The sequence below is a fragment of the Solea solea genome, chromosome 11 (assembly GCF_958295425.1).
Source record: "Solea solea chromosome 11, fSolSol10.1, whole genome shotgun sequence".
Taxonomy (NCBI): domain Eukaryota; kingdom Metazoa; phylum Chordata; class Actinopteri; order Pleuronectiformes; family Soleidae; genus Solea; species Solea solea.
In genome coordinates this window covers 16,425,206-16,445,414 of record NC_081144.1, presented here as the reverse complement: position 1 = coordinate 16,445,414, position 20,209 = coordinate 16,425,206, and the positions used below count along the sequence as shown (strand labels likewise).

Sequence of the window (20,209 nt, the reverse complement as noted above, 5' to 3'; positions counted from 1 at the left end):
CAAATATGTCAGATGTAATATACAGGAGCTGTAGTGATGTGTGTGTGTGTGTGTGTGTGTGTGGAGGTATAATGTGTGTACCTGTTACTGGCCAAGTTAATTTTATTCTGCAAACTGCAATAAAATATTTGAAAATCTGACATCTGTGGTGTTTCATGAGCTTCGGAGACGTATGTTCCCTGACTGAAGCCTTTAAGACAGTGTCTCCTCCTCCCAGGTAAAATAAATATCTCTGTAGAGATTTCCACTGCTGTCATCCTACAACATGTAAGCCTTCTAGCTCTCTGGCACACACAACTGCAGTAATAAAAGATAGTCACATAAGCTGTTGATGATGAGAGCTTGAGAGTTTTTTTTAGCTTTAGAGCATGTATTTTGGTTATGCTGCTGATAGTAGGTTCATATTTTACAGACACATATAAAAGTGGTAATAATATCAATGTTTCGTATCTGTGCTCATCCTGGAAGCAGGTAAGTATTTTTCCTGAATTGTTGAAATGTGTTTTTTTAAAGAGAAATATCACTATAAGACAGATTTGTGGGCTGACCAATAACAAGACAAGGCAAGTTAATTATAAAAAAATAGAAAAAAAGGTCATGGATCAACATTAATAATTGTCCTTTTTGAAAACCATAAACCTTTAATACAATCCCTACGTCTGCAAACAGCTGCATGTACATTATTTCTGCCTTACAATTACAGCCTCAATCTGCTGATGCTCCAGGAAAACGACATAGGCTTTGTGTCCGTTTGCATACTTCAATATTCACACTTGTCATTTTAGGCAAGCAAGTTAACATGCAGAGGGACAAGGACACATCCGTGGTGCCAGCAGTGGCAGAATCATTTTAATGTGGCATGACAGGGACACAAATACAAGAGAGAAAATATCTCAATTTTAAAGCTCCAGTGTGGAACCTCTATTTCTCCCCTGTGGACTTCCGAGTACAACGATAATATATGATGCAGCTTTACTCTCCTGTCGTTCCCCTGTCACACACATACACACACAGTGCAAAGGAAATGGAGCCGTGTGTGTTAGAAGACAAGATACATTTTTCTAAAGCACTTCATTAAGTTATGTGTTGTTTATGTTTTTTTACCGTAGCGTTATTTGTCCAGACTGGATGCAGTCTGGACAACTATGTGAAGCTGTGAGGTAGCAGATTTGCACACGCGGGCACATGGTGAGGCAGTTCTTAGGGGAGCACTGTTTGCACAGCATGGATCTTCAAGATTAGATGATCACATTCATAAGAAGCTAAAAACCATGTTCATAACAGAAGTACAATTCCAAAGTCCTACTGAATGTCCAGGTTTATTTTTAGCTGCTGTATGACGCTGTCTTGCTCCTCTAGTGCTGCTGATCAGTGTTTTTAGGAAACACTTTGTGCGTGTGCACGTGTGCATTGATTACAGGGTTGGCCCATACAACCATCATGCCTGACATCATCTGGGAGAATCACAGACACACTCCCAGAGGGTTAGAGAGAGAGAGAGAGAGAGAGAGAGAGAGAGAGAGAGAGAGAGAGGGAGAGAGAGACAGAGAGAGAGAGAGAGGGAGAGAGAGAGAGAGAGAGAGAGAGAGACAGAGAGAGAGGTTTACTCCATGTCACTACCCTCAGTGATGGTAACAAAAACTGACGTTAGCCCCAATGCAATGTGGCTCGGATCAGTGTGTGTGTGTGTGAGTCTGTTCAGTCAAGTGATTCCCACACAACAGGTACTCATCAGCATCCCATAATGCTCTATCTGACTGAGAGCAGTGATGATGCAGCCTGAGTCACATGACGTAAACAGGAAGTCATTACAACTAAAAAACATCTACTCTACATTAACATTTACATATTTGCCCTTGGCAATAACAATATTATATTAAGAGAGGAAATTAGCCATGTAGTGCTTATTTCCTCTCTTGTGAAGTCAAGTAGTTGTAATGATTACCTCATGTAGATATTTGTTATGGCTTTATGAGTAGGGCTGCAATGATTATTCAATCAATAAGTGATTACAATCAATTATTTTGACAATCAGTTAATCAATTTGAGTGATTTTTCAGCTTCTTAAATGTGAATATTTCTTGGTTTCTTTGCTTCAAATAAAAAATAAATCATTAAAAATGAATCATTTTAGTTTGTGGACTCAAATTCATTCATCAAGCAAATACTCAATGAATGGAGAAAATAATCGACAGATTAATCGATTATGAAAGTAATCGTTAGTTGTGGCCCTATTCATGAGTTTGTCAGCCTGGTTGTATTTTAAAGAAAATAAAGTTTAATTTTTGCTACCAAACAACTCTCTTGCACTGTGTGCATGTGTGTGTGTGTGTGTGTGTGTGTGTGTGTGTGTGTGTGTGTGTGTGTGTGTGTGTGTGTGTGTGTGTGTGTGTGTGCGTATGATGAATGAGCAGCCAGTCAGTCAGAAACAGGCCAATCAGCTCCTATTAGCTTGTGTTCCCACTGGACTTAATGAGATTAATGAGAGCCTGAGAGGTGGAGGATGTGCCGCTGGCTGCTTTAGAACATGAGCACAGGCTGAACAAAGGCGCCACTGATGTCACCACAACCTCCTGCGAGGCTTTCGTGTAAATGAGTGACACTAAAGCCCTTTGATCATCCATCTAAATTTATATTATATTAAAAAAAAAAAGAAAAAAAAAAAACAAGACTACTGTCACACAAGCATACAGAGAGGAGGGTGCACTGTGTTGTTTAATGAGAGGTTGGTTCTGTTTTGCACAACTGTCCACCTCTGATTTGACCTGATTTGAATAAGAATAATACTAGAGGATGCATTACCCTGTATTTAGGTTATATAACTATTCAAAAACCTTCTATGGGGGTTTACAAATATTTAATCATCTGTCCTGACCTGAAATATTTTTACTTGTTTGTGTTGACGTTGAACCTACGTCTACACTTTAGGAAAGTTGCTATTGCTCTGTGTGATACAGGAGAGAAAGGAACTAAGGGAGGAGGAAAGGAAGCATGTTGATAATCCTACTTTGTCTTGTAGCACAGACTGGAAACAAGGGACAGCTGAGTGGAGAAACAAAGATGTGATTTATATTGGCAGCATCCCATCCCGTCTCGCTGTTGCCTCCTACATGATTCTCTCCCTTTTGACATCTCTCTCTCTCTTTCTGTACTGATTTTCTTTTCCTCTCTTTCTCTATCTCAGTCATCTACAGAGGCCGAGGTCTGTCCTCTGATATTGTGTTAGATATGCATGAAACCAGTCCAGAGGAGAAGACTGTAATTGCTTCTTACTAATTATCAAACCAATTAGTCTTTCCTCATTCACTCACTTAATGTGCACAATTACACGACAGAGACTGTGTACTGTAAAACATGGTCAGTGCGTTATTTGAAATGACAAATACTGCATATGGTTAGAGACTGTTTTACTTATGATGTCAACTCTAATCAGTTTACTCATCGCCCGTGATTCACCTGAACTGTAACAGGTATACACACACTTGGGCCAAGTGTAATCCAGTTAGACCAGAGGAAAATGCCAGGTAAGTGAGTGCAGGTCGCAATAAGTTCAAGCTTTACAGTAGATGTGTTAAAGGACAGGTTACAGAGTAATGGACTAAACTCTACGCAGAAGTAAAGACTTGTTCAAAGAAGAGAATAGAATAAATTATGTATAACTATTTATTATAAAATGTCAAAGGTGAAAAACATTTCTCTCCATTTTTTAAATGATGCCAGTTGATCTGTTATAACGTTTCAGCCCGACAAAATAAGAGGCAATGATTGCTATGAAAAACCTGTGTCCCACTCAGATGAAAAAGAATATTGTATCAAGAGAAAACAGATGAACAAATTAAGCAACAGATAGTAGCTAATAATGCTGAGACCTCCACACATCCTCTCTACATCACCAATAAACAGCTTCATGAGTTATTATTATGATTATTCAACTATTGGCAGCCATTTTGATCTCACAGACTAAACCAGGTATCAAGAAGCAACACTGTTACTAATTCATTTGAAACAATGAGAAACATGGCTGCAAGTTTGCAAATGACAATATTTGTTTCAAAATTGTACACTTATTGTCAGTCAATAGTGTGTGGCGATGATTTTGGCCTCTGTGCGTTTCTCTTCTTTTTGAGTTAAGTTCTTACGATTCTAGCTTTCGTCTATTTTTAATCATGGATCCATAATCTGCAGTCAAAAGAGCGAGTATGGCCAAAAATGTTTTCAGCCAACATTGCTACTGGCTGACCACCAAAGGTTTACTCATCCACAGTTGGTATTGTCGTTTACCCTGCAGGTGTCCGACAGAGTTTAAGCCGAATCCTAGAAAACTCTGCCCCTGTTTTCCCGTAACCAACCTCTTTTTACCTTTTGAACATACATTTCCAATGCACGACAACAAGTTTGACAATAGCAAAATGTCTGTTGGCTCTCCCATACTCCAGAAACAAGAAACACCTGGGTTCTCTCCCATCAAATCTAAGCCTCCCTTCATTAACTGCCTTTTGAGTTTTATTTCGATTCTAATTCATTTCATATAAGTGTATGTGATGGCCTCCAACTCAACTCCTGTGGTCCTTTGCTTGCTGTCAGAATGATGGATTCTGGACTTCCCAGCCTCATAACAGGATATATAAAAATAAGAATTAGCTGTGATAATGTGTTCATCCAAGTCAGGCACTTCAGTGGCCGCATCAGAGATGTGCCCATGCAGTATAGAATAACGTGTATAGTGATATGACCTCAGTCTACATTCAGACGTTGATGAAACTAAAACACATGCAAAACAACTGAATGCTAAATGAGCTCAACAAGCTGATTGAATATACTGTTACCAGATAAATAGTATATTAGTTATTCAAAACATGAAAAAGATTGTCTCCTCTCCTGTCCACTTCGCCCTCCTCGTCGTTCTTCCTCTCCTCCGGCTCTGCCCTCATCTCCCTCATCCTGTCCTCATTGTCTCCTCCCCTCTTCTTGCATCTTTTTTTCCTGCTCCTAAACAACAAACCCCCCGCCCCCCCTTGCTCCCCCCGTGCCACTGTCTTTTCTGCCCTCCCCTCATTTTCCCGATCCCCCCTTCCTCCTCTTAGTCCGTTTGTCTTTTTTCTGTTCTTTCTCTCTCCTGTTGAGAGACTGCTCTTCGGGTACTCCACAAGTCTCCATGGCCACAGTTGTCACGGCAGCAGGCTGTGCTGTATGTAAAACAAGGTGGAGGAGCAACACACTGAATAAAAATACTAAAAATGTTCACTGTATAGTTAGTAGTCAGTGAAGCAACAAATATGTTTTAAATGCCATTCATTGTAACAGTGTTGCACACACCTTTGATTGTATAGTTTTGGGACAACAACGGCGCTCTTTAGCATAAACAAATGTCAAAGACAATATTTATGAGGGGTTCATTTGATTGTCTTCTCAGGGGAGTTGACAATTATGGATAATTGTGGACCTCATCAAATAACAATGATAACGATCAGGAGGAAACAGCCCTGTGTCCATGCAGGGCTGTTTTCCTTTGGACCCAGGTGTACAGCAGTGATCTGCTCCATACCAGTCCAATTTGAATTTGATTTCATCATCAAGTTGACCTGCTGCACCTGGATACACACACTGTAGGCAGGTTATAGGTAAACCTACATCCTCAATATGAAGACTGTTTGGCTGTTGACAGTGTGGGTGGTTTTATTGTCTTTGTGCTAAGTAGAAGCATGAATACATCAGTTTTATAATAATAATATTAGAAGCTAGTGGTTCATTAAAATGTAACTGTTTCATACGATGTAACACACTGGTCACTTTATTGTATTGTATAATAAAAAGTAAACCCACGATGCTTAATTGTTAGAGCTATCAGGTCTTGCTAATATTACTTGGAGAAATTAAAATGCATGCAAAATAAAACCTCAGGTCTTCGGGGGTTAAAATCCCAAAATACATGTTTGACAAAAACATAGAAGACAGTAATGTTTAATCTTTAAAAGCTCCAGTGCAGGACCTCTGTCGCCACTTCTGAGTAACTACCAAAGCGCTTGTTGTCTTTTGCTGTTTGTCCAAAATTAAATTAAGCAATCTCTATTCAGCAGATGTCGCTCTGACTAAAACTGGTGTGCAACACTGCACGTCTGTGGTGAGCACTGTTCTGTGGCTGATGTCCAGACAAATTTACCACAACCTTTTCTGGCACAAACACTGGCCTTGTCAGGACCAGCAGTCCTTGTGGAGACAAAAAACACACCATTTCTTTGGAACTGGGAACTTAGGGCTATAAGATATTGACTTTGGTTAGGTTAAGGTTAGGGTTGGGCATTAACTGGTTTAAGGTTAGGTATAATGCTTTTTTTGGCTGGCCAAATGAATGGAAGTCCGTGCAAATGCCGTTAACAAAATAGCTGTGCAAACCTACATGTGTCTGACTGGTCCCTAGGCCTTTGGGCCATAAGCAGTGAGTCAGTCCAGTGGGCGGCCTGACATCGGTCTGCCTGTGGCCTAAAAACCTGCAAAGCCCCTGGGCTCCTTTTAAAATACACAAACACTTGTATAACCATGAGACAGGAGTAGTTACGTGTGTTAATTGTGTGTTTGTGTATGTCACAACTGGCAGTACATTGTTCATTAAATATAAATTAAGAAGTTCAATGTAACATATCATCAACACAAACAGAAACAAATGTTAGCTGCAGATACACAGAGTCTATATTTAACACACACACGGTAATGATGAAAAAGAGTGACAGCTCAGAGAAGCGCGGAAATGACTCACGATGATTTGGGACTGCAATGTAATGAAGCTACAACTGACACACACACAGAGGAGTTTTGAAATAAATATGCTTCTTATAATATCAGTGTAAACATGTGATATTGTTTGAAAAATCAATTTATACTACACTTGCATCTAAATCTAAATAACAATGTCCAGTTAATTCAGATTAAATCTTTTCACATTTTAGAACCTTTTTTGTGTTTGTTTTTATGTGCTGATTAAGATCTAACTATTTTCAAAAAAGGCACCCGTTCTTTTTAATCATCTTATTGATTTATCATGACAGGTCTCCATCTCTCTCTCTCTCTCTCTCTCTGTCTCTGACTCACTCACACACACACACACACTGAAGCACGTTAAACTACTGTTGACATTTCATATGAAGCTCACAGAAAAACCCGAACACACACAAACTTAACATGTGAACAGTGAGTGAACCTACAAGGTAAATGAAGCTTTAAGAACATCACCTCTGTGTGTGGTAATGAGTAGTTTGGACACACACTGTCCAAACCACTCTACGTCCCTTTAGTGTGGGGGAAAGAAAGGTGGCGTGACAGAGAGGAAGGTGACTGACAGCAGACGCCATCATTGATAAATGTTATCTTTAGTGAATAGATTCTGAAAACCAGTAATCCAAGACATTTCTGAGGATTTGTATTTTGTGCATCAGGACAGCAAGTCCGACTTCACTTGTAAGATGAAGAGAGGTATAAGAAGTTGCATTAGAAAATAATCTAAAGAAGTTTAAATGTTTTACCACTATGCCCTCCAGCCATAGAAAACTTAGATTTGATTGTGATGGTAGATAGAAATACATGGAACAAGAAACCTGCAGAGAGGTGAGATAGAGGGAAGAAAAACAAGCTATGTTTAAAAATGATGTGGCATTGAAGTTTTGGTATAGGATTAGGCAAATGTGAAAATTATGATATGATCAAAATAGCTAAAGTAAAGCCCTTCTTCAATGTTGATGTTAAAAAGCAATTCAGGGGTTTTTAATTATAATTCTTCATCGTACAATTCATCAATAATACTCCATCGTACACACATGAATCTACAATAAAATAATAAAACCAAAGTAAATTTGTGTTGTTTTTTTTTCTCAAAAATCAAGTAATACGTTTTGGTTAGTCCAGTGAATAAAAAAAAAAACATGACACATTGATGGTTTATTGTTGCATTTAATTTAATTTTAATGAACAATAAACTGCCAGGATTAGGGAAATTGGACACTCTAAATTGATTGTAGGAGTGATTGTGAGAGTGGATGTCTGTTTGTCTCTATGTGGCCCTGTGAGGGACTGGTGATCTGTCCATGTGTGTACCCCGCCGTTTGTCCTATGTCAGCTGGGATTGGCACCAGGCCCCTGCGACCGTCATGTGGAGGATAAAGCGGTAGAAGATGGATGGACGGGATAAACTGTCAGTTTTGACACACACACACACACACACACACATCCATGTTTTCTGTGCCTGGCTGATAATGAGAGAGCTTCACCTCACATACTGCCCACTTACATCACACATCCTCATCCTTCCTTGCAAACACCTACACGGACATACAGTACATCCGCACACGCACACACGCACACGCAGACACACACACACACACACACACACACACACACACACAGGCACACATTTTGACAGAATGTAAGCTGGAAGTGCAGGGTGTGTGAGGAGGCATATAGTTTCACCATGTATGTTGGTATCAAAACACTGCCCTAAAGGCTGACAACTTGCCAGGTCAACCACCAGTCACCAGTGCCTATAGTCTGATCACCAATACATTTAATTGATCCCTCTCGTTCTCTAACATCCTGTCTCTGTTGCTCTCAGCTGTGGCAATGACATGACGATGAGTCACACTGTGTGTGTGTGTGTGTGTGTGTGTGTGTCATCAGCATCATCATTTAAATACCAATATGTTTTTTACATGTTTAATCATTTAAAAGGGTTGTGGTTGAGGGTTACATGTGCATTACACCTAGGGCTTTATTTTTTTTAACTTATTTTTGTATTTATTGATTCTTTAACCTTGTTTTTAGCCCAGTTTGGCGCTACGTTGCTGTACCTTGCATTGTGTTGTCAGTGTACTTTTGGTGAAAGGCTATGTGTGGAGTGTAAATTATATGTATCCCTATCATTTTCAAGGCAGTTAATGGTGTTCCACTGTTATGTATTATACTGTACATATCAGTTTAAGCATAAAATAGCAATGTATTTTATGTCGATGATAGTCGAGTTGAATTTGTTTGCACTACAGCTTCAACACTATAAGAATTTGGGGAGTTTGGATTGTTAATAATACCAGACAAGCTATTTAACAATTCTACCTTAGGCTCTTTAGGAAATAGTGTTTTATTAATGTTACACAACTAGAATGAGGGTGGGTGGTAATGTATCAAAAATTAGTGCAGTATAATTTTCTCTTACAGCAATATAACAGAAGTTCAACATGAAAGGATGAAATGTTTATCCATTTTTAAAATATACCTTAATAACAAAATGTTCTGAGCAGATACAGTCAGATACAATCTCACTCAGTCACTGAAGTCCAATTACTGCTTTATTGCTCAGCCCTCACTTTATAACATCTATAAAAAGCCTCTGAGTTCAGATGGGCCGTCTGTTTGCAGACCTCAGTTCCTCTTCATCTTTCATTACAACACGACGTACACGCACAGACACACACATGAAAAGAGAAAGCCACGCCCACACACAATCACATGCTTGATGGAGTTGTGTGTTGCTTAGTGTGACTCTCATTTGCCTTCCACGCTAAACCTTTAATCCCTGACAGAGACAAATAACGCAACCTGACATTCTGTTCTCAGAATCTTTCTCTCTCACACACTCACACACACACAAACATACACGAAAAAAGAAAAGAAAAAAACATTTGCACAGAGGGAAGTTTTGTTAATCTGATTAATAGTAGGGCTCTGTCAAGATGCAGTAGGAAACAGGACATGGTGTCCCAGTGCAAGGACCAGATGTTCTAATTTTTCTTTCAGTCAAGGACCATCTACAGTACAACACAGGTGTCAAACTGGCGGCCCACGGGCCATATGCGGCCCCCAAATCAATTAAATGCGGCCCCCCACTTAAATATCATGTTATAATAAAAACATGGCCCACAACCTCACCGTCTTTTAAACACAGTGTGTAGCTGAGGCACAGAATATAATATAATATATTGTGTTTGCTAGCAGCGTTTTTATAACAGTAACAATAAGACATTCGGTCATAATTATCACATTATTAAATGTATTACATACAACATTCAATTACATACACTATATAAATAATAGGGCCCGAGCCATGAATGGCAGTGGCCGAACAGCTCCTGGCACGAATTTGTGTGAGGAACCTATTGTTATCCTTCAGATTATTATTATATCCGTGGTTTTCCGGTCACAATTTTGGTGATTTGCAGGTTTTGTGGATTCAAATGTCAGGGAACTGCTGCACTCCCCAACTTGTGTGGGAGACGCGAGGGCCCTATCATGACTGCGTGCATTCCCAGTTTGGTGTTTTAATTACAGTCGTCCACATTATTAGGGTTCGAGCAACAAGGTTGCAAGAACCCTATTGAAACTGGAAGGATTATTATTATTATTATTATTATTATTATTATTCTTATTATTCCCCCAAATGAATTGCCTTTTTGAGGCCTTTCCCATACCCCAAAACTCACCAATTTTTGTGACCGCATCAATCCTGGTGTAAATTTACGTCTGAAAAAGGTTCGGGGAATGTGCGTCAAAAATTGAATGTGGGAGGGGCCAAAACGTGCGGCGCCACCTGTCCAAATTCACCATGACCAACACAAATATCGCACATGCACGAAATTCGGTACACATGTGTAGTGGGTCAGGATGAAGAAAAAATTACATTATGACCATGATCCAAACCCAACAGGAAATCCGCCATCTTGGGTTGATTGGCGATTTTTTGGCGATTTTGGCGAATTCGCAGCAATGGTATTTGAACTAACTCCTCCTAGAGTTTTCGTGCGATCACCTTCAAACTTGGTGAGGTCCCTGTGGACCAGTTGAGGAGCTCACGGTATCAAAAGTTTTTTCAAATGTCGCATGGCGCACGAGATAGGGGGCGGCAAAGTTCATGTTGATTCTGATGTTTCGCATCAGAAAAACAAAACTCTTATAACTTTGCGATGGAAGGTCCGATCCGAACCAAACTTGCTACCATTGATGATGGGCCATGGCTGAAGACGTCTATGAAAAAACGGTGAAGTTTGAAAACAGCGCCTTCTTGTGGTGAAAGAAAATACACAAAAAAAAAGTTTTTTTACGATTTCGGGAATAACTTTTACACAGATAATCGTACCGCACTGAAAATTGGTGACAACAGTCAAAACACATGGTAGATGATGCGTGATCAATATGACGACAAATCGTTTAACGGTGTTGCCATGGCAACGACGCAAAGTCGGATTTTTGGGACAAAAAATCAAACTGCTACAACTTCGTGAATCCTGGTCCGATCTGAACCAAACTTGATAGGATTGATGATAGTCCGGCCCTAAAGACGTCTATATGAAAATATTAAATTTCGAAAACAGCGCCCCCTGGTGACAGCAGACAATATGACAGCTTGTATTTCAATTATCTCCTCCTAGAGCTTTTGTGCGATCACCTTCAAACTTGGTGAGATCAATGTGGACGAGTTGAGCATCAAAAGTTATCAAAAGCTTTTTAAAATATTGTATGGCGTACGAGATAGGGGGCGCCAAAATTGGAGATAATAATAATTTTTCATAACAGACAATGAAACTCTTATAACTTCGCGATGGAAGGTCTGATCCCAACCAAACTTGCTATAGTTGATGATGGTTAGTTGCTGAAGACGACTATGTTGCTGAAACGGTACATTTTGAAAACAGCGCCTCCTGGTGGTGGTAGAAAATTCTAAAAAAACAAACTGTTACAACTTTGCCAATCCTGGTCCGATCTGAACCAAACTTGCAAGGATTGATGACAGTCCGGCCCTGAACACGTCTATATGAAAATATTCATTTTCAAATACAGCGCCCCCTGGTGACAGCAGACAGAATTACATTTATAGTTTTTGATGCTGCTCCAACAGGGATTGTTGTATCCACTTGAAACTTAGTATGTGGGACCCCAGACCCTTCCTCAACATGTCCGTAAAAGGTCACCTCCCTACAGGAAGTGGAACGCCCGAAACAGGAAGTAAAGTCTTACATTGTCCGATTGACACGAAACTGGATATGTGAGTTACTGGACCTTCCCTGAACATGTTTACGGAGACGCCGTTGACCGAACAGGAAGTCGGCCATTTTAAACAGGAAGTGCCCTCTAACTTTGCCGTACGTTGTCCTATCTGCACAAAACCTTATATGTGACACCAGGGACCTGTCCTGAGCATGTCCGTAAAAGGTCACCTCCCTACAGGAAGTGGAACGCCCGAAACAGGAAGTAAAGTCTTACATTGTCCGATCTGAACAAAACTTGATATGTAAGACAAGGGAACTTCCCTGAACACGTTTACGGAGACGAACAGGAAGTTGGCCATTTTAAACAGGAAGTGCCCTCTAACTTTGCCGTACGTTGTCCGATTTGCACGAAACCTTTTATGTGACACCAGGGACCTGTCCTGAGCATGTCTGCAAGAGATGACCTCCCAACAGGAAGTGGAACGCCCGAAACAGGAAGTCAACTCTAAGATTGTCCGATCTGCACAAAACTTGATATGTAAGACAAGGGAAGTTCCCTGAACACGTTTACGGACACGCACTTGACCGAACAGGAAGTCTGCCATTTTAAACAGGAAGTGCCCTATAACTTTGCCATACGTTGCCTGATCCCCCTCGAAATTTGGAACGACATGCGCGGGGACGCCGCTGAAAATAACTAGTACTGAAAATAACTAGTACTGAAAATAACTAGTACCGCGCGCGGTGAATGAACGGGTGAGAGCGCGAGGCACGCGGGGAGCCGTGGCACACGGCGACCCGCGTGGGTCGGCTCGAACCCGTTCAGAACCGCGCGCGGTACTAGTTATTTTTATTTAAGTAATTCTAAATAAATGTCTCTGTTTTTGATATTAATAGATTAATTTTGCATCATAAATAGTATTACGAAGTATACGTGTGATATCATGATGCAATATTGTGTTTTAATCTTAAACTTGTGCTACTGAACAGTTGTTTTTTCCCCACTTTTGTTCTCTACCCTGACACCCCTGAAGATGCCCCTGAAGATATATATATATGTATATATATATATATATATATATATATATATATATGTAAATATACATATATATATATATGTATATATATATATATATATATATATATATATATATATATATATATATATATATATATATATATAAATATCGCAACTGTAAAATACCATATCGTAAGACCCCATTTTGACAATCCGCATTCTCCGTTAAGGGCTGTCAGCTCTGGAACACATTGCCAACTGAAATCAAATTAATATCAGAAATAAAACTGTTTACAACAAAGGCTAAAAGAAAAACAGCTGAACCCATTAATTGTTTTCTGTATAGAAGGTTTATTTTACTTGCAAATTGTGTTTTAGTGTACTATCAAGTGTAGTTTTAGCAAGTTTTATCATATTTTATTGTACTGATTACGTCCTATATTTATCATTTGACAATTGTTATTGTGTGTTATCTAGTTTAGCTTGTAGATGTTATGTATATGCATTTACATTTTAATGTGTGATGCAATTTTAGCATGTAGTTCTGTGTTTTAGTGTAGTTTTGATCATGTATATGTTATTATACTATTCATGTAAAAGCCCAACTAGAGACAAGAGTTGCAAACTCTGCAATAGCTATAAACTCTACATACAGCACATCAGTTGCATTCTTTGTATTGGAACTATGGTCACTGTATTGTCTGTTTTTAAGTAAAATTCTATTCTATATACTGTAAACACGAATTATGTGATGAAATGTTGTAGCATTACATCAAAAGGAAGCTGTGCTAATTCATTCATTCACTTTTCAATGAGAAGGGGTGAGATTAAATCAGTTTTAAACTAATGAATTTGAATGATTTGTATGTCTGCTTGTGAACTGAACATTTGTTTTTCTTTATGTCCGAAATAAATAAACTAGATTAATAATAATTATCGTTTATACATGTGAAATGCCATTCTGAGTAACTGCAAAGGTTTAGCATTACAAGACTACCTAAGAGGTTTTACCTCAAACCTCAACCACATCTCTAGATTAAACACTTTTCACTTCGCATTTTTGACTGACCATGTCCAACTTAAGGTGTATGAGCCACACACATACACACACACACACACACACACTCTATACACTCAAACAGCAGATTCATATGAGTGAGGGCTCTTATGGGATCATAAGATAATCAGCAATGTATGTTAGTCAGCTTGCGGCCAAAGGGGCCGTCATAAGTCTGCTAAACCAGCTTAATAAGGATATTAATCATTCTCCACTCCTCCCTGTAATGAGAGGTGGAGGAGAGAGTACAGTAAAACCACAGGCTTATAGGCAAGACAGTCTAGCTGCAGACCTGCACTGTCAGGACCCTTCGTTGCAGACCTGCACTGTGAGGTCTCCTGCACTGTCAGGACCAGAAGTTGATTCGAAGCCTTTCAAAATAAAAGCGACCATACCGGAAGCACGTATTTTTCGTTCCCAATGTTTCTTGGATCTTTATTTTATGTTTACAATGTAAATATGTTTATGTGTATCCATGTGTTTAATGAAAGAGATTTAAAAAAAAACTGTATATCTTTCCAGTTCAACTGTATAAGGTGAAAAAACTCAGGAAAATGTCAAGATAAAAAACGAACAAAATATTACAATATATATAAAAAAAAGAAAATACAAAACGTTATGACCACTTCTAGGGTTATTCTACAGATAATCAGTGCAAACTAGATGTACAGCTATTGTTATGATCCCCTATAAACATAATTAGCCTACTCAAAAATGCATTATTTTACGCCAGTATTTTAATTTAATATAATTCACAAAAAGGACAGCTGTTAGTTTAGTCTGCACTACAAATTCATATTGAAACAATACATCTCTGTAAATACACCTTAATGTGTGATGGCATAATGCATCTACACTATTGCTGACTTTGCTTCTATACCATTATTTATCATTGAAAATTTAGCCCCCTGCACTGCTGGAACCATTTACATATTGATTTACTTTTTTTTTTTTATATAGGCATATCTTATGGTTGTTTGCAATTATAACACCTCATAATTCATTTAATAATTGCTTAATATTGTTTGTGCTATGTTCTTACCTTGTGCTGTTGGACCACATGGAGGGTGTGAGGGTTGATGATTTTAAATGAACTTAGCTTTGTGTATTCAAAGTGAATTACTGAATACCTAGTTACATGACCCAGGTAACCAATATCTCCTAAGCAGTTTTTTTTTAATGATTTTAATTATTAGTGTTTTAACAACAACAACAACAACTTTTTCCACAATTTTAACTTTTTTTTTTTTCTTTCTACTCTTTGTACTCACAGTACGCCAAGTACCCTCGTTTGTCCATAATCTCTTTACAGAAGAGCCACATATCTTCAATCTGGTAAAAAATAAATTTAAAAGGCTCAAGAATTAATTCTTTCTCTTCCTCATTCAGATCCATGGTGTCAAACAGCTTTCCCATTTCCTGTGCAGCCTCCTCAGTTTGGGTGCTGTTCATGTTCAAAATCTGAGGCATCTCCACTCTGGCTGCAAACAAGTGTTGATGTCGTAATAAGTAAAACAAAATTATATAAAAATTATATGATATAACTCAGTTTTCTTGGTCTTTGAGTAGGAAAATGGCACATTTAAGTGAGCACTATCATACGATAACAACGCTGAAAACTACCCAAAAGTCCAAAACCCAAAAATTTCTTTCAAATTAATATAACTTTACAGGACAATAGTGTGCAACATAACGTTCTAGTGAATAAAGACTGTTTCTGTTTCTTCGTATGACGCAAAGTTGTTGTCACTTGACTGTTACTCACCTCGTCGTCTTCACACTTCACATGGGGAACGAAAAATACGTGCTTCAAGTATGCTCACTTTTATTTTGAATATATGCTTCCGGTATGCTTGCTTTTATTTTGAAAGGCTTCGAATCAACTTCCGGTCCTGACAGTGCAGGAGACCTCACAGTGCAGGTCTGCAACGAAGGGTCCTGACAGTGCAGGTCTGCAGCTAGACCCCTCTCCTTATAGGTGGATAGAGAGACGGCCAGACAGACAGATAGACAGATATAGATAGACAGATATACAGACAGATCGATAGATAGAAGGATGGATGGATGGATGGATAGATAGATAGATAGATAGATAGATAGATAGATAGATAGATGGATAGATAGACAGAAATCATGTCACTGCCACTGAACCCTCCCACTTGTAAACGCCTGCATCTCTCCACCAATCCTCTCATGCAATGCAATATCTCTCTCTCTCTCTCTCTCTCTCTCTCTCTCTCTCCTTCTCTAATCCATTGCCCTGATTAATCCTTAAACCTTCTCTTGCACACATACACATGCACATACACCCGTATATACACACACACACACACACACACACACACTGATCTGACAAACTCATTATGAGCCGTGACATTTCTTCACTGAACACACTTGGCAATCAACAACAGCCTTTCATAATATTTCCTGCTGGTATGAATGTCATGGACGTTTTTATGTAAAATGGAGACCGAATTGGTGCTAAGCCAACGTTAGCAAGGTTGACATCATGTTCTATCGACTGGGGGTCAAACACAATTTATAGCGCTGCAAACATGTTTCCACACCACACAGTGTTAGACTGTCTACAGCACTGGCTCCAGGTTGAATAAATCAAACAACCTTGATGACCAAACCCGGTGAACATTTGAAAATCACCATTTTATTTGTCGTCTTTAGTATGAAATGCAATGATGAAAAACAACTGATGGTTTAGCAGAAAATATATACATTTTATTTGTTGAACGGTAAACAAATAATGAAGCCGCTTTATTTTCATTTTCATATCAAGTTCAGGTAAGGTTCAGGTATTTTAACTGCAGTAGTTTCCTTTGAAAATTTGGAGTTAATCAATCATCTATATTTTCTCTAAAATTAACAACTTTCCATAACTAAAAGCATTTGTTGAATGCAGTGTCATATTCTTATATTCTCTATGACAAAAAAACCTCAAACACACACGTACATTGTGCAGAGGTAGTAATGTTCTCGGACTGCATGAATAATTCTTTATCTGTAACATGTAACACTCACCTTCTGGCACTCACTCAACATGCATTAACACACACTCACACACACACACATACAGTGGTTCACACAGGTATTCTTTGAAGGACTCACACTGACTGGCATTCATTTGAACAGCCTTAACAAAATGTTATCCCTAAACTTAACTATAATCAGTTAATGCCAAACCCTAACCTTAACTAAACCACTTCCTCAGAAATTAGGTTCTGCCTCATTAGGACCAGGGTTTGGTCTCCATGACAACTGCTGGTACTGACAAGGGCAGTGTTTATGCCAGGAAAGGTAACAAATACACGCACACATGCCTCAGACAAAAAGTCCTATCTACACACAAAGAGATCACTTTCCAACTTGTGCAGTTAAAAAACTGCTTTGTTTCCAGTATTTTGGGACACAAATCAATCAACTTCAAATAAATTAATTACATTGTAATGTCTATAATTTGACACCATCACATAACGCTGTAAGGAGGCACCAAATAAATGTGTGTGTGTGCGTGCATGTACTACTGTTTGCATGTGTCAACAAATGATGAAACCTGACACATCCGTCCAATTATTGTCAGGAAATCCCTCTGACGCAACAGTCACACTTGTGCAAAGGTGTTGTGTCTGGCCATTGTGTGTGAACCGACTGATGACAAATGGTGGCACAGGCAGCGGCATAGCGCATGTGTGGAAAAAACGTAACTCTTTATATTTGCTCAGAACAAAGCAGCATCAGTAACATCTGTAAGACCACAAAACTGAGCAATGTGCAAATGATTTGATGAACAATTCAATCGCTGAGGGCAGTGGCAACATAGAGTGAATGGATTGTTTAGAACAGCGAGAAAACAGTTACAATTTATCGTCATGATGGACTTTGGCTCTGTCAAAAACAATTAGCTACTTTACTTTTTCCATTTTGTCTGTAGGTTTGATATGTTGAATATCAATACATGAGCAGTCATTTATTCCATGGAATTCATGTATGCAGAGGCAATTCTAGAGTATCTAGGGGCCCCTCCAACCAGTGTTCACCTTATATGATAAATAAACTGAAACTCACAAAAAAATGTGAAATGTAAAAAACAATTGATTTGAAAAGTGCACATTAGTATCTTCTCACAATATGAATATGATTTCATATGTACATGGATAAGAATATAAATATTTACAATAAAAATAGAATTCTGAAGAGCAATAAAAACATAAATTGTTTAGCTTTCTTTTCTCCTCTTTTTTCTTCTTTCTTTATCTGGACATTATCAGGGCTTACACTGTCATTGCAAACACATGCTGTAGTAATTCAAAGTTGGTCAGCACTCAGGGGCCCCCTTTCAGCCTGGGGCCACAAGCATGTGCCTGCCCTGCTTGTTGGCAAGCAGAGCCTCTGCATGTATGTTATAATGATGCAAATACAGAGATCTATGTTGACTAAAGTGATAATTGTATGAATTATATGGAACAAAGGAAAAATGTAATCGCTAAAGGTTTTTGGTACAAGAGTCTTTCCATCAAACAAAAGAAAAAGTCAGAATAGAAGTGAATCTATTATCTATAATATTTTGTGTGCTTTGTGCTCACTTAGCTCTATTGGTTGATAACTATGGGTATGGTTAGGATATATCAAAACTTAAAAAGCAAGAAAAAGCAATTCTGTACAGAGATCACAGAAGTCAGGTAAGAAAATCTGTTTGATGAGCATTGTCTCTTCTCCATCTTCTACCATCACACTGCATATCATGCTCTTATGTGCATTTTTACTGTAAATGGGAATATCCATTATAAAGTATTTCAGTGAACTTCCATTATATTGCCACGCCTGTTTGTGTCGTGTCACTCACCAGTTCTTGGTTGGTAGAATTGGAGTCGTCTCCAGGGAAGGGGATGTAGATGGCTAAGGCCACACAGTTGGCGAAAATAGAGAGCAGTATAAAGACATCAAATGGTCTGGAAAAGGACTGTTAAGGAGCGGTGCCGTCAGAAAATGGAAAATATCATGTTTGTATCTGAATTAACTGATTGCTAATAGAGGTGCTTTTTTATGGATTGTGCAAACTGTGTGTTTTTCTCACTGTGGGAGATAAAAATAGGCAAAGAAAAATGAATGCTTTGTTTAAAAAAAAATGTGTGATGTGACAATAAAGTATTGTGATGACAAATAAATGTCTATTGCATGTTTGCATGGAGGTTACAGACACAAAAGTGTGACACAAATCTGGGGAATTCCGATGTCCTCTGAAAAGAGCAGCGACAACCTGTTGCATGGACATGGTTTGGGTGTGAAAAGTCTGACAAAGACAAAAAAAAAAGTGTAGTTTGTAAATATACGACAGACTAGTCCCTACGTCAGTCACAAAGAGAAAACTCTTTCAACACATAATAATCATGTCAAACAGTAAGGAGAGAGTCTATTTCTTCTGTGCAGTACATCACGGTAAAAATCTAATCATATTTTTTATGATGTTTTTTCCTTCTTTTATTTGTGTTCCTTGTATTTCTGGTGTTGTGTGCTAATGGGTCTAGCCTTGTTGAGCTCAAAGCAAATTTCCCAATGAAGACAATAAAGTATGTACAGTATCTATCTATCATCATACTACTGGAAGTAAATAACAGCTACAGACATATTGTCAAAACATTCAAGTTTCATCATAGTTTAATGTACTCATTCCTTTGTTAATTTGCCGAACAATCAAGGAATCGTTCTTTGATCAATCGAGTCATGTGTCTCACAACTCATTTCATGTTTCACACAAAACTAACTTCAACATTATTAAAGCGTAACACTTTTACATTCTATCAATACAATTGTGATTTATTATTTCACTGGTTAATGTGAACTAATAGAGAGTGACAAGTCTATGCTGAGTATCAAAAAGAAAACTCCAGACATAATAAGTGATCTGTATCATCCCTTGCCCTCCTAATTTGAACTGCTACTTGCTTCGACTACCTTGGTAAAAATCCTTTGTACCATGTGCAATTAAATTGTTGAAGACATAAATTATAAAATTGTAAAGTGAATTGAATCTGAGGTACCCAGTTTTCACTGTCTTTCTATTTAAAACTGTATTTGTACTTTATGTTGTGTTTTATGTGGGGCAATGCTAGAGGTGTAACCATAGATTTACATCCATAATCTCAAACAATTCATTCAAAG

At 38.4% G+C, this 20,209-nt stretch overlaps 1 protein-coding gene across 29 annotated transcripts in view; it reads right to left on the bottom strand.

Annotated features, from left to right (window-relative positions):
- Positions 1-20,209, bottom strand: part of cacna1db (calcium channel, voltage-dependent, L type, alpha 1D subunit, b) — a 74,478-nt gene that overhangs the window by 46,805 nt on the left and 7,464 nt on the right. For all 29 annotated transcript variants that reach the window (XM_058643069.1, XM_058643071.1, XM_058643075.1 and 26 more), the window contains exon 3: positions 18,894-18,999. In XM_058643069.1, coding sequence (XP_058499052.1) covers positions 18,894-18,999 — 106 coding nt within the window. The remainder of the gene's footprint in view (positions 1-18,893; positions 19,000-20,209) is intronic.